Consider the following 14,285-nt stretch of genomic DNA (forward strand, 5'->3'; position numbering starts at 1 on the left):
AGGAATGCAATGCAACTTGCTTTGTATTTTCCCTTCACATTAAAAAAATGGAAGTTGACTTTGCTGCAAACACCAAGAAACTCTCTTCAACGACATAGCAACACTATCACTAATCAGCAGGTTCGTGGAGTTTGAGCATTGAAACTAAGGAATAAAGAAAAAACAAAAAAAGAAAGAAATAGTTTATCTAACAAGGTGGAGAAATAATATTGCAGCACGAAACCTCATACACGTATGTATATATTTGGATAAATATGAATTAGCCAAAGTAAAAGCCTTACCCTTGCCTGCTGCTGTGTAAGTGAGCTAAAATCTGGTTGACTTTTAAGACTAAAAATGTAGGCTTGTAATTTTCCAATAATTTTGATCAATTTAACCTCGTTTTCCTTTGCAGTATATATTCATGTAAGAGTTGGAAATGTTAGTCAAAAGGTGATGAGTGAAAACAATATTATATATATATTAATTGAAAAAAAAATGAAAAGGCTAACCTTGAAGGGAATGCTACTTTAGGAGCATGCCAAGAGTGTGCAGGAAGCGAAGCGATGGCAGGGCAGGCACACGCGAGATCCTACAAGTATATATGTTAAGTATATATTATTATTAATTATGGATGTAATCATAGAGGTGCTGTGGTGTGTGTGAGTGATGCTGTATTATTTTTGAATGAGATGCAGTGATCAGATAGAGAGCCATAGCTAGGCGTTTTATTGGAGTATTAGAATAAAGGGGTTGCTTTCTTGTTGTGGCTTGTTAGGTTTCAGTTTAGTCGAGCAAAAGTAAAAAGTAAAAAGAAAAAAGGATAATGTTGGGTGGCTAGTTGAGGTTAAAAGGCAAAATGGGTGAGGTGTTTGGTGAAAGGGTCTTTAATTTTGGGGGGTTTTGTCTGGCTTCGACGACACAACCTTTAAAATCTGCGCCAAAGAGCATTTACTTCCCTCCTTCCTTGATTTTGCCAGTTTGAACCAATTTAATGCTCTCATCTGATTTCTCTCTCACTGTCCTCCCTTCATTTTACTATAACCCAACAACGCCTTCTTCATCTCCACTCATCTCTTAGTCGCCGTCCGTACGACCCTAGTTACTACACGTCACATGCACTTCATCCTCATCTACTTCAACAACCTTCCTTCTTTTGTTACTAGCTTTTCTTTTTTGTTGGCGGCGTCATCGATGGCTTCGCCACCTGCGTTGTTAGGCGTTACGGGAGTAGCTGTCACGGCAGCCGAAAATAATGCCACTGTACCCTCGCATCCTTCTTCTTCTTCGACTGAGAACGTGAACCCGAGTATAATTATAATAGTTTCTATACTTTCCATTACGGTGATTGTTTCCGTATGTATTTGTCTTCTCCTTCGCCACCTCAATCGCCGTTGCTTGCGTCGCCTCTCTCCTTCATCTACGTCCACTATCACCGCTTCTTCTGCCCACCGTATCAGTCCCGAACAATCATCACCACCGACAACTTCGTTGCTTGATTCGCTTCCTTTGTTCACATTCTCTTCACTTACTAGCCGCACCAACAAGGATTCAACCGTTTCCGGAGATTGCGCGGTTTGTTTGTCCAAATTTGAACCGATGGATCAACTCAGGCTTCTCCCTCTTTGTTGCCACGCGTTCCATGCTCAATGCATTGATACTTGGCTCACTTCAAACAAAACTTGCCCTCTATGTCGCTCTCCTCTCTTAGCTTCCGACTCCGATCTCATAAAGCTTTCGCTTCAGTTTTCTAACGTATCCGGCGTGATCGGGACTGGCGGCAGCGACAGTTTCCGGCTGGAGATTGGCTCTATCAGTGGCCGTCAACCAGGCTCCGAATCCGTTGAACGGGGAAGATCTTATTCCGTTGGCTCTTTCGATTATATCGTGGAGGAAGAATCAGAGATTACTAGGAATCAAACGCATCGGAGAAACTTGTCCGATAAGGAAGAACTTGGAGGAGCTGAGCCAGCTTTGGAAGCGAGCCTCGCCGGGGAAGTTGCTAATGAGAGGAGTTGGCTTAAGGACTACGTGGATAGGCTATCTTCTTCCTTATCGTCTCGTACCATGTCGTTTCGCAGCTCAGGTAGGCTCTTTACCGGAAGCAGTCGCCGAAGCGAAATCTCCGGCGCCACTGAAGATTATGACGTGGAAGCCAATCGCATAGGTGAGGAGATCAGTGAAATGTTTCGTTGGTTCTCAGGGGTATGACGTAGGTAACGGCATTTCTGCATTTTCAGCTTTCACGGTTTGACTAGTTACTTCACACAATCACTCTATTTTTGCACCTTCCACTCTGTTCCTAATGAAACTTACGACAGAGAGTTAATGTAGAGAAATGGAGTGGACATAGCAAAATTTTTGAGTATTGCCTGCCTCCTTTTTACCATTATATCCCTCTGTAAATATTAAATAAAGTAGGTGAAAGAATACAAGTAGTTTTAACAGAATGTAATCCACGGTGATATTTTAGTAAACAATACGTTAAAATTGCTTTTGACCGTCAAAACCTTATGGCAAATCAAGTTCCAAGACAAACCTGTAGTATACCAAATTGAAGACTTATGTTATCCGTATTATTATTAAATTTATTTTTAGATATAATGCCGAATCTGATTTTCGATATTCAATTGCTACATTAAAAGTAACGTATGGATGCGACCACTAGAAGAAAATGGTGCCTACTGGAACTGAACAACCAGATACCACCAGACCATCTCGCTCTCGCACGCTCAATTGTTGAATATAAAAGGGAGAAGACAAACTTAACATGCAGGGTTTGGATTTGGGATGAACTATGAAGCTCCATAAAGGCCTACAAAACATGGGAATTGGCCCAAAAAAGGGAAATGAAGCTGCAAGATTTCACATCAGCCTCTAACTAGGATAATCATATGATTAGAAGAAATTCTGAACAAAAACAATGATAGGATGACAGAAGATGAGTTAGAATTCGAAAAGGCGCAATTCTATCATCCCTTCCTTTCTCTTTGGAGAATACCAAGCTACAACTTTTCCGGAACGCAGAAGCCTCAATGAGTAGCTCAAGCTGTATATGACATCTTCGATATGAGGGCCTAGTTTCCCAGCTTTAGAATCGAGCAGCAACTTTGAATCCACTCGAAACACAATTGGCCCTGCAACCTGCATATCCCAAAATGCGGAACTCTTTTAAGTAAATATATACCATGCCATGTGAGATCTGTATGCAATAATTAACTTAATCCAATATTGGTTTCAACAGTTTCCTAGAAACTTGCAATTGAATATTGAATCATCATTTCATCGACCTCCCGTAACAGTTTATGAGGCCCCTCCATAAATTCCCTTTCAAAAGTACATCTCAACTGACACGAACCAGGTTAATACGTGTTAATGTGTTCGATTCTAAAGCTTGTTCATCAAGAACTCCATAAGAGTATGCAGGAAACTTGTGACTAAAAACAGCTAATAAAATCCACTGACTATCAATGTCATGTTTTCATTTAAAAAGAAAGAAAAAGGGTAACAATCAAGCAAGGGGTATGGACAAAATTACCTGTTGTTGAAATATCAAATTTAGTCTGGGGGATGATAGAGATTTGTTTGCACTAGAACTCTTGAAAATTCTTTTGGCAAATGATGAGAGTGAAGATAAGTCCAAACGAGCATCAACTCGAGTTAGATCACCATATAGCTTACGAAACTGCCCATGCTGAAAAGTATAGCAAGCTGAACCGAAGAAATCCGCACTCAAAGGGCTTCTCTTGTTATTGGTTGTAGGTATGTTATCCTCACTCTGTGATTCAACATTTTTGGAGCCTTTCTCAAACCAGGCCGCACATGTGCCTCCTAGAATAAGATTAAGAAGGAAGAAAACAATAACTCAAAAAAGAAGCCTTCTCCAAAACAAACCAAAAGTAGCAAAAAAATGAAACTTTTGGAATCACTAGTCTGAATAACTTGTTTCTCGATGCTGTTGCCTCTTCCAACAAGCAAGCAATAACGAAGGAATACCAATTTCCTTCAAGGTTTTGGTCCGATAGCATAATCTAAAATATAATATGATCTAAAGCAATAGAAGAGGTTACCATAAAATGGTGGTATTGGTACTACTAGTATTACCGCATTGAGTGCAAAATTGACAAGGTCACTAGAGGGAAAGTTGGGAAAGTCAAGCAAGAAAAGTAAAAAAACCATACCCTGCAATACAGAAAACATACCTATAATTCCAGATATAGCAGCATGAGGTTCTCTAAGACGAACATCATATGACGGCCGCCAATATGAACCTTTGTCTGTCTTTATGATGAGATCCTCTTTTGTCTCCTTTCGCCTCCAAATATCCTTGCTCTTCTGATAGGAAAATGCAGCCTTTGCGCATAACCCTGGCATTAAAGCAGAAGGTGCCTCACCGTCAAGTGCATTGAAAGCCTGAGGGTGGCCACTGTTTTTGTGTATGCCAAAATGATATTGCAACCCCGAGTCAGAAGGAAGAGAAGACATGTCTAAGGATATTGATTCTGGAACCTCCCAATATTTTCCTTTACGGTCCATAAAAAGCTCAGGCCATGCAGCATCTAATGTGATATCGTGATCAGGAAGCTGTAAATACACATAAGTGGTGCCATAAACATGTAGGTTAAAAAACTCTCATTCACCATCATGCAACCAGAAAGATTTGACATTATAAGTGTAGACAACATCAAAACTTTAAGCTTCTGAATGCGTAGTAGGCTTGAGAATTCAATTTGCTGAACTTATTTCGTGTTTTGAACACAAACAACTAGAATTAGGATTTAAAGTTCCTTATCTGGCACTAATTCTCATATACTTGTTTATGCTACTAGCCATATGACTCTTAATTCACCCAAGTAAAAGTCCAACACAAATATAATAAAGAAAAATTGAAATAATACTTTATCATGCATGAAGTATCCCAGCAGCAAACCAATATTCCTATGCAATTACTCTGGAAACTTGCAAAACTTTGAAACTTAGCAGAGTTCACTAATATATAAAGGTAAAAATGGAAAAATGAATGCGTGCATGATGTTTTCAAGGGAACATATGAAGGTGAATGGAGTTGAATTGCCTGCCTGGTGATAAATCTTAAACTTGTTGCGATAACCTTTCTTCTCGCCTTGTCGCTCCGTGCTCCACAATAGGGATGTAGAAGGGGACAAGGAAAGCTGTGTGGCCAATGCAACTGAATACAGTGACTTGTCAAGAAAATGCTTGGCTGCATCCCGGAAAACAGGGAGCTCCAGCTCATCGGCACTCTGAAGTTCCGTTTTAATAGCTGAAATAAGCTTCTTTGGCCTAAACTGACCAATTAACCCAAGCCACCTATATGTGCAAAAGATAAATAGTGTTTTTTGAGAGCATTAGATAACTAAAGTGAACAAGTTTGTAGCGAGAGAACAACTTTATGCAACTAAATCGATGTTACCCCCCCCAATTTTCGTACTAACCACGATTTTTCCAACAACCACATAAAAATCTCATCTTTTGCTAGACAAAATAGGAAAAAAAAAAAGGGTAGAAACCCAAGAGAGGGAAGTGAATACCAGTTAGAAGTGGAAGGCCTAAGCAAGAGAGTCTGAAGAGAGAAAGAACCCAAGTCCTTCTGAGAAGGGGGAGATATTGAAGGAATGATACCCAAAGGGAAGCCATTTCGGAGAAATGAAAGCTGCTGAATTCGAAGGGCTTTGCTGGCTCGAGCTCCATCTAAAGGAAACGGCTCACCTGGAACTGACTTGGCCGAGCCATCCAAAGTCCGTGGGCAGGATATGCTCTGATCCCAAAATGCAGAGTCTATTGCCGATTCCAGGTTCGCCATTTTTGGCTAAACTTTTGCGCTTGACTACTTGGGGTTTGAGGTTTGGGGTTTTGCCTTATCTGAGCTGTTTTTGTGGCATTTTGAGATGATAGTACATAAAAGGGTTTTTGCTGTGTTTTGGCCTTTTGTTTAGCGCTTTGAGGAAGGGTTATAATTTCGAGGTGAGAAAGGGTTTAAGGGCGTTTTTGCTTGTCTGTTTCTGTTTAAGGTACTGGCCCAGCAAAGCTTCTCTTTCTGGAAATTCAATTTCGGGTAAATTATACATAAAAATACTATTTTTTTAAAATTTATCGAAATAGACTCGGTATTTTATTATTTACCGGAATGGGTCATTTTTTCCGAAATCGCATCCACGTCAGCGAGATGTCAAGGGATATGTCAGCAAATTGCGCCTACGTCAGCGCGATTACTTACGTGGCAACAAATCGCGTCCACGTAAGCACGATTTGCTGACGTGGAAGCAATAATTCACGAACAGTTTATGTTTTTTAGCTTGGAAAACTTTGAAAGGCCATAACTTTTGGCTCGGTTGTCCGACTGAGACGATTTTTTTTATTTCGAATAACTTTTCGAGATCTACACGCTGACAAACGGCCGAAGGCGGTTTGCCGCAGTTTTCGTCGAAAAAGATCCTTTTTTGCCTCCAAATTTTGATTTTTTTCAGTTTAAAATTGAATTTTGAAACATTCAAATCATTATTTTTCTTATTTATTTGAAATAAACACGGATTTTTTTACGTAATTGTTGTATTATTTTTCGATTTGACACGTGTATGGAATAGGTCCGATAAATCGTTAGAACGTAAGTAATATAATTAAGATAATAACAGTATTTTTATAATATGTTAATTAATTAGTTTAGTTTAGTTGGTTAAGATGGTTGCTCTTTTCTCTTAGTACCTTGGTTCAAATCTTGTTGGTAATAATTTTGAATCTTTTTGTACTTGTTGCATTTATTTTTTTAATCAATTAACTCTTCAATATTACATTAATATATATTATTAGTACAATAGTATAGACGGATTGATAATTTGAGCTACATATTACAGCAATACATTAATATGTATTATTAGGGGCAAAATACCAAAAAAAAAGGGGCAAATTACATATAAAAGCCCTATTTTTTTAAATTTACCGAAATAGGCCAGGTATTTTATTATTTACCGGAATGGGCCATTTTTCCCAAAATCGCGTCCACGTCAGCGCGATGTTAGGGGACGTGTCAGCAAATCGCGTCCTCGTAGGCACGATTTGTGTCCATGTAAGCAAATCGCGCTGATGTGGACGCGGTTTGCTGACACGTCCCCTGACATCGCGCTGACATGGACGCGATTTCGAGAAAAATGGCCCATTCCGATAAATAATAAAATACCGGGCCTATTTCGGTAAATTTTAAAAAAATAGGGCTTTTTGATATTTTGCCTTTCAATTTCATTTTTGGTAAAAAAATATGCCTCAATATTTTGTTATATAGTAATTAAATTGCTAGTCAACAATTCATCACATCCCCTACTACATGTTTACCATTCTAAATATTTGAATATTTGTGTTACCTTTTTTAGGATTTGGATGATATTTGAATTCAGATATTTTAATTACGGGAGTTAAGTGGTTAATATTTGAATCTATTTTACTTTTGTGGATGAATGATTCAAATTAGATATTGAATCTATTACCTATTTTACTTTTTAAAATTTTTATTAACAATATTTTTATATTTAATGATTTTGAACATTTAGTGTGGATAACAAACAAATTTGAATTTTAAAGTAATTTTGCAAAATTATATTTGAAATTTACAAAACTCTCTAAACTCAAGCCTAACCCAACTCACCCGTATTAAATTTGTTTTTATATAAAATAAATTTAAAAATATAATACATCAAATACGCTGCAAATATTAAAATAAATATTTTCCAACAAATTAAAAATATATTAAAAAAGTTTTATACTTAAATAATACTAAGATAATAGTTGCAACTTACCAAGCAAATAATAGCAAAAATAATAAACAAAAATTATATAATATCCAAACAATAATAACAAACTAGTAGCAATATAATAATAAAATGACAGTAAAACAACAATAAACAACACTAAAAATGTAAGGCAAATTTGAGTCGGACCTGAACAAAAAATCTTACCTAAAGTCCATCTCGTTTAGAAAATGGGTCATATTTTTTTTGTCTAAATTCATTTTTCAGATTTATATTTTTTTCTCTAAGTCCTATTTCTATGGCAGCTTTCGAGTTTCGAGCCTGAATGGGTGATCCGGTCCATGTAACAAATGTGTTGGAGGGAATTATTTTAGAGCAGTGGAAACAGGGAGGACATGAGTGATGTTGGTATGCATTGAGTGGTTGTCTTGAGGCAGAAAGCCTCATTAATAATGAGTTGCAAGGTTAGTAGTACCCAGTGTCCATCGTGGGAACCATATTCAATGGCTCCGAACATACAGCAGGTAATGTTGTAAGAGATGATGGCTATGGGGTGGGACTGTCTCAAATTTGGGTGGATCTTCCCGGAAAGAAATAAGCATAGCACCATCCTTGTGAATAACCTTGATTTTATTTTATTATCATATAAAGTTTAGTGCATTAGACAATTTTACATTCATTAAGGTAAAATGGTTAAACACATTGGTCTGTTTTGTTTTATTATCATATAAATAAAACATGTATTATTTCTTTTAAAAATAAAATAAAATGTTTTAAAAAATTAATTTATAATTTATGAAATAAATAGTAATGTCTGGAAATCATTTTCGCATCTCTCTCCATCACCATGGCTCCTATTTCAGCTCTGGCGAAATACAAGCTGGTTTTCTTGGGGGATCAATCTGTGGGGAAGACCAGTATCATCAGTCGCTTCATGTATGATAAATTCGATAACAATTACCAGGTGTTTTTCTTTCTTTTTATTATACTCCTCTCATTGCCCTTTCATGTATTTTTACGATCCGCCTTGGATCTGATCATACCTTTATTTGGTTGCGATTTAGATTGCCTAACTTCCGTGTTCTTTTAAGATCTTGTTTGCTCCCATTTCTGAAATTTGTTTCTTTTTTATTTACCAGGCTACCATTGGTATCGACTTTCTATCCAAAACAATGTACCTCGAAGATCGAACTGTTCGATTGCAGCTTTGGTGAGTCTGTTATTGTTTATCTTAACCTATTTTATTTTCAACTTTTATGGATTTATCTTAACTTAGCGTGCTACTGTATACCCATTTTAGATTCTGCCTCTTTTTCCTTGTATGTATCAAGTATCTTGTTTTAGCATGGAATCACTATTGCTACTTGAATTTTGGATTAGCTTCATAAGGTTTCATTGTGTTAATTGGAAATTTTGGTTTTAAATGTTTGTGGGGGATAGAGTTTTGCTTGGTTTTTTAAGTGTTATGTTTGAAAAGAGTGGCATCTTTGATCTTTATTACAGGGATACTGCAGGGCAGGAAAGGTTCAGGAGTCTTATACCAAGCTACATTAGGGATTCCTCGGTGGCAGTCATTGTCTATGATGTAGCAAGTATGGTATCATTTCACTCTGTTTTCTTCTTTCACTTTCTCATTGTACGTTTGCTTGTTCAAGTTATTGTGTTTTATGCATGTTTCTGTAGGTAATTACATTGCCAATTTCCAAAATGTAATCTCGTAGATTTATATTTCCTGCTTAGTTAATTGTTCGTAAAAGTGGGGTGAAGTTTTACCAACTTTTAATTTTGATGGTGTAGGCAGGCAGTCCTTCTTAAATACTTCAAATTGGATTGAAGAGGTGCGGGCTGAACGGGGAAGTGATGTTATCATTATGCTTGTGGGGAACAAAACAGATCTTGTGGACAAAAGGCAATGTTATTTCAGCTTTCTTGTTGAAGAAAATAAGATTGACTGCCTTCCTTTCTAGTTTGCAATTGCCTCAGGCATTAGTTTGTGATCATTACTTCACTGTTGTGTATTCGGTGGCTGGTTCAACAGGCAAGTCTCGGTGGAGGAAGGAGAAGCCAAGGCTCGTGACATCAATGTTATGTTTATTGAAGCTAGTGCCAAGGCTGGTTTCAATATCAAGGTAAAGTGGTAAACCATTGGTAACCTATCATCATGTATATATATTCCTAGAAATATTATATTGATTGTATCTGTTGCTGAAGAACTTTGTTGTGCTTAGGACTGCATTTTTGTTTTGGGATAATATTGAAGAGTGACTGATGGTTTGATCAGTTTTTTTACATCTTGTTTGTGCATGCATCTCCAGTCCAACATGACAAATATTGCACCATTAGCTGATATTAAGATTTGTTTTCTCTCCTCCCCGCAGCATTGGTGGGCAATGTATTGGGGTCTCTCACTCTTTCTGTTGATCACATTTTATAGGCTCTATTTCGGAAGATTGCAGCTGCATTGCCTGGAATGGAAACACTATCTTCAACAAAGCATGAAGACATGGTGGATGTGAATCTTAAGTCGAGCAATTCAAATGGATCGCAGTCACAACAAGAGTCAGGAGGATGTGCCTGCTAATACCCAAAATCATTCATCTCAGCATTTCTTTTGTGCTTCCATGATCCTACTAAGTGCATGTAAGAAATCTTGTTTTGAAGCACTGGGTGTGGTTGAATATTTGAGTATATAACTTGAGAGAGAAGATATTTGGTATGGTAGTTAGGCTAGTCCTAAGTCCTAACCAGTCATATATGAGTAGGGTTCTTGTGATCTCAAGCAATTATGCCAGTTTGATTTTGCTTATTTATATTAATAGAGGATTTGCTTTGCTCTTGACTATGTAAAGAATATTATTAGCTTCACTTTAAGCGATTTTCCTCGTCAGTGATGGTTAATGCACCATTCCATTTTTTCCTTCTTCCAATATATATCAATTAAGCTTTAGTTTTGTTGGTACTATTGTTGATGCAACAAGATATTAGTTCAAATGTGCTTAAATGCATGTTATATTTCGATTTAAAGATTTTGAGGTATATAGATAGTAGTATGAATTAGATAATTATATATATATATATATTAGACTTTATCTAAAATATATTAGTCTATAATACTTTTTAATGTATCTTTTGAAGGGTTCTTTAATTCCTAATGAATGACAAAAAACCTAGTTATAGTCTTTTTCTTATGTTTTGCAGTTACTTTAAAACAGATAAATTTTAAAACTATAATATAAAATTAAATCAATGTGATGAAGAATCGGATTAATTTGAAAATAATCAAATAGGCTGTACACATGACATATGTACATGGTGAAATTGAGATCCATACATCATAATCATAAGTTAGAAATGATGAAACTCAAATTCAAACTTTCAAAGTTTGAGAATTTATTTTTACTAATAGCAAATAAATTTTAATTTTAAAATTTGTAGACTATTACGTGAAAACAAAAACCAAACATGCTTGACAAACAAAAAGAGCTAGAAGTACTTGATATTAAAAATTCATCAAAGTTATTTTTTACCTAATAAAGAATATTAATAAAAAAATCTTGTCGTAAAGCGGGTGGTAGTTGAAGCTAGATATTAGAACCCGTGGGCAACTGTGACCACTTTGTACAAACTAGACTTTCTCCGGTCTTCCATAAAAAAAAAATCATTAATATTTGACTTTCCATTATAAAGTATCTAATCGTCCAATAAAGTTACTCTGTTGGGCACTGCCTGTGTGTGGTGGTTCTCAATTTTACGATAGCATTTACACAGAACAAAATGATCCCTTCTTTCGTTTATATTCTTTCTTTTGTTTTTACACACATTCTCACTTCGTCTTCTTGCTTTGATTCAACGGTCCACTCCTTCGCACCATGACTGGTAACCTGCTTTCTTACGCCAAATACTTTACTGGGTTCTCTTCAGAATCGGATTTATTTTCACTATGCCGATAAGATTCCTTTTAAATGATGGAAAAAAGGGGGCTTCCGTGATAAATCTTGAATGCCCCTTTTAGTTTTTCATGTATAGATTTCATTACTACGCTTGTTTTGGCGATTCGTGATGATATGATTCTTTACCAGTCTAGTTTTTGCTTTGGAATATAGCAATGAAGTAAAAGATATACCTTGTGTTTTAGCTTGACTTTGTGAACATCCGATAGGTTTTGGTCAAAAACTTGGATATTGCCAAGCAAATCAGTTAATTGGTAGGCTATTTTTCTTTGGAAATTTATGTTTTTGGTTCTCTTTCATGTTTGCTTACTTGTAATTTCCAGGATCCCGTTGAAGATTCCTAATATAATCCAAGGGAGGATTTCTAGATTATTGCATGAATGGTCTTGCATGTTTTTCTTATGTTCTTGAAGTGGTCCCATTTTTTTTCTTTATGCTCTCTATAAGAAGAGTAGTTCTTTTTATCCTCCATTTTTGTTTTACTGTCCATGTTAAGGTTTGTGGAGGGCCCCTTCTAACAATGTCGATAAAGGTATACTTGTAACTTGAGAAACAATTTAACCCTTGGTTCCTACCTTTATAAACAATATTTGTGCTTGAACTTGAAGTGTGTTGTAAATGTTAAGTTTATAGTGCTGGGATTTGGAAGACTCTCTTTCATGCTCTTTTGTTGGCAAAAGTCAACATTAGTCCTCTTGATGTTAGAACATTGATCTTGTTCCATTAAATTTGAGTTTTCTATTGTTCAATTACAGATAATCAAGAATCTATTGTCAACAAGGAGGAAAATTTAATGGATGAATCACCATTTCTTAAACTGCAGCGGTGGCAATGGTGGCTTTTGGTGGCAATCAACATATTCTTCCTCATTGCTGGCCAAGCTGCAGCAGTTCTTCTGGGGAGATTTTATTATGATAAAGGTGGAAACAGTAAATGGATGGCCACTCTTGTGCAAACTGCTGGCTTCCCAGTCCTTTGTATCCCTTATTTTCTTCTTCACCCTTCTCGGGAAGCTTCGACTTCTTCCACTTCACCTTCCATCAAAACCCTTGCTCTGCTATATTTTGTTCTTGGTGTACTTGTTGCTGGTGACAATATGTTGTATTCTGTAGGGCTTTTGTACCTCTCAGCCTCTACTTATTCGCTCATTTGCGCAACTCAATTAGCTTTCAATGCAGTTTTTTCCTACTTCCTTAACTCACAGAAGTTCACTGCTTTGATTCTCAACTCAGTGGTCATCCTGTCATTGTCTGCTGCCTTAATTGCAGTGAATGATGATTCAGATGGGCCATCAGGAGTTCCCAAGGGGAAGTTCCTTATAGGCTTCCTCTGCACCCTTGGAGCTTCTGCCCTTTATTCCCTTTTGCTTTCCTTTATGCAACTTTCATTTCAGAAGGTTTTGAAAAAGGAAACATTTTCTGTTGTTTTGGAAATGCAAATCTATACATCAGTCGTTGCAAGCTGCCTATCGACTATCGGCCTCTTTGCTAGTGGTGAATGGAAGAGTTTGCAGCATGAGATGGAGGTATTTGGCACCGGAAGAGTTTCATACGTGCTGACGTTGGTGTGGACTGCTATAACTTGGCAAGTATGTGCTGTTGGTGTTGTGGGGTTGATTTTTGTTGTGTCATCTCTCTTCTCCAATGTAATCAGCACACTGTCTTTGGCTGTTACCCCACTAGCTGCACTGGTAGTTTTCCATGACAAGATGAATGGTGTGAAGGTAATCGCCATGCTTTTGGCTCTTTGTGGTTTTGCTTCTTATATTTATCAAAATTATATTGATGATAAGAAGGCAAGGACGTTGCAGACCCATGTCCGGGAAATCCAGCATACTGCTTGATATGTTTGGTGCCAATGTAGACACACTAATTATTTACTGTGAAATTATGTCTGTTTTTTGTTCAACTGGGAGACCAAACATTAGTTTATAGCTTACTACATTGCAACAAGATCTCTAAAGATATAAAGCAAGTTATTTATAAGCAAAGCACTAGTGTTTGTTAGTTTAATACTCTAGATTTTGCAGGGAAGAGCATTTGTTTTTGCAGGCCTTCGATTAATACAACTGATTTTTTATGGTTCATTCATGTGAATTGTGAATGTTTGATAATTTTCTTGTATGATGCTGTTGTTGTAGGTTTTGTCAACCAAATGATTAACTACAGCCACTATTGTACAATGGATTTCAAACCATGCTTATATTTAACAAATCTATTATAAATGTACATGCATGTGTCGTGGGGCTAGAATTTTAGTCTCGCAATTCGTATAGTTTTAGGCAATTTCTTCGCTATAAAAATGCCTAAGTCAACCTAACTCCCAATAATTGAGGGTTCAAACAAAATTCCTCCAAGGCACCAACGAAAAGCAAAGCGGAAGCAACCCAAAAGTTGAAAGAACTCGAAAGATGAACAAAGCGAATTCTATTACTCAATGAATGAAATACAATGAAGGGGTGATGCCTCTATTTATAGTTGAACCTCCCAAAATCAACTGTATTGATTAAAGTACATCAATGGCTAGGATTAAAAGTTATCTACAAATCAAATCTTTAATATTATAAAAAAATATCTTCTAAGATTACAAGTCATTTTTA

General features: G+C 36.6%; 4 protein-coding genes across 4 annotated transcripts; 3 read left to right on the forward strand and 1 right to left on the reverse strand.

Annotated features, from left to right (window-relative positions):
* Window positions 1-502: 502 nt before the first annotated feature.
* LOC105763769 (E3 ubiquitin-protein ligase ATL4) lies at window positions 503-2,488 on the forward strand. Its single transcript, XM_012582112.2, has one exon. The coding sequence runs from the start codon at window positions 1,096-1,098 to the stop codon at window positions 2,188-2,190; it is 1,095 nt and encodes a 364-aa protein (XP_012437566.1). The 5' UTR covers window positions 503-1,095; the 3' UTR covers window positions 2,191-2,488.
* A 253-nt stretch (window positions 2,489-2,741) lies between these two features.
* Window positions 2,742-5,929, reverse strand: LOC105763768 (protein TRIGALACTOSYLDIACYLGLYCEROL 4, chloroplastic). The gene is made up of 5 exons (XM_012582111.2): window positions 5,529-5,929; window positions 5,058-5,307; window positions 4,182-4,563; window positions 3,518-3,810; window positions 2,742-3,123 (listed from the first exon to the last, which is right to left on the reverse strand). The coding sequence occupies exons 1-5, from the start codon at window positions 5,798-5,800 to the stop codon at window positions 2,926-2,928; spliced, it is 1,395 nt and encodes a 464-aa protein (XP_012437565.1). The 5' UTR covers window positions 5,801-5,929; the 3' UTR covers window positions 2,742-2,925.
* Window positions 5,930-8,554: 2,625 nt separating this feature from the next.
* Window positions 8,555-10,698, forward strand: LOC105763770 (ras-related protein RABH1b). The gene is made up of 6 exons (XM_052624970.1): window positions 8,555-8,700; window positions 8,876-8,946; window positions 9,240-9,328; window positions 9,534-9,650; window positions 9,780-9,865; window positions 10,171-10,698. The coding sequence occupies exons 1-6, from the start codon at window positions 8,584-8,586 to the stop codon at window positions 10,315-10,317; spliced, it is 627 nt and encodes a 208-aa protein (XP_052480930.1). The 5' UTR covers window positions 8,555-8,583; the 3' UTR covers window positions 10,318-10,698.
* Window positions 10,699-11,410: 712 nt separating this feature from the next.
* Window positions 11,411-13,772, forward strand: LOC105763771 (probable purine permease 11). Its single transcript, XM_012582114.2, has 2 exons — window positions 11,411-11,612; window positions 12,442-13,772. The coding sequence occupies exons 1-2, from the start codon at window positions 11,606-11,608 to the stop codon at window positions 13,527-13,529; spliced, it is 1,095 nt and encodes a 364-aa protein (XP_012437568.1). The 5' UTR covers window positions 11,411-11,605; the 3' UTR covers window positions 13,530-13,772.
* The last annotated feature ends 513 nt before the right edge of the window (window positions 13,773-14,285 follow it).

The sequence above is a fragment of the Gossypium raimondii genome, chromosome 12, assembly GCF_025698545.1.
Source record: "Gossypium raimondii isolate GPD5lz chromosome 12, ASM2569854v1, whole genome shotgun sequence".
Classification (NCBI taxonomy): Eukaryota; Viridiplantae; Streptophyta; class Magnoliopsida; order Malvales; family Malvaceae; genus Gossypium; species Gossypium raimondii.

Excerpts from the sequence above, each read along its gene's own strand:
- LOC105763769 (XM_012582112.2), top strand. The coding sequence starts at position 1,096 with ATGCACTTCATCCTCATCTACTTCAACAACCTTCCTTCTTTTGTTACT.
- LOC105763768 (XM_012582111.2), bottom strand. The coding sequence starts at position 5,800 with ATGGCGAACCTGGAATCGGCAATAGACTCTGCATTTTGGGATCAGAGC. Across the intron at positions 5,308-5,528 it reads AGGCCTTCCACTTCTAACTG|GTGGCTTGGGTTAATTGGTC; the intron begins GTATTCACTTCC and ends TTGCACATATAG. Across the intron at positions 3,811-4,181 it reads TGCTATATCTGGAATTATAG|GAGGCACATGTGCGGCCTGG; the intron begins GTATGTTTTCTG and ends ATCTTATTCTAG.
- LOC105763770 (XM_052624970.1), top strand. The coding sequence starts at position 8,584 with ATGGCTCCTATTTCAGCTCTGGCGAAATACAAGCTGGTTTTCTTGGGG. Across the intron at positions 9,329-9,533 it reads CATTGTCTATGATGTAGCAA|GCAGGCAGTCCTTCTTAAAT; the intron begins GTATGGTATCAT and ends TTGATGGTGTAG. Across the intron at positions 9,866-10,170 it reads AGGCTGGTTTCAATATCAAG|GCTCTATTTCGGAAGATTGC; the intron begins GTAAAGTGGTAA and ends CACATTTTATAG.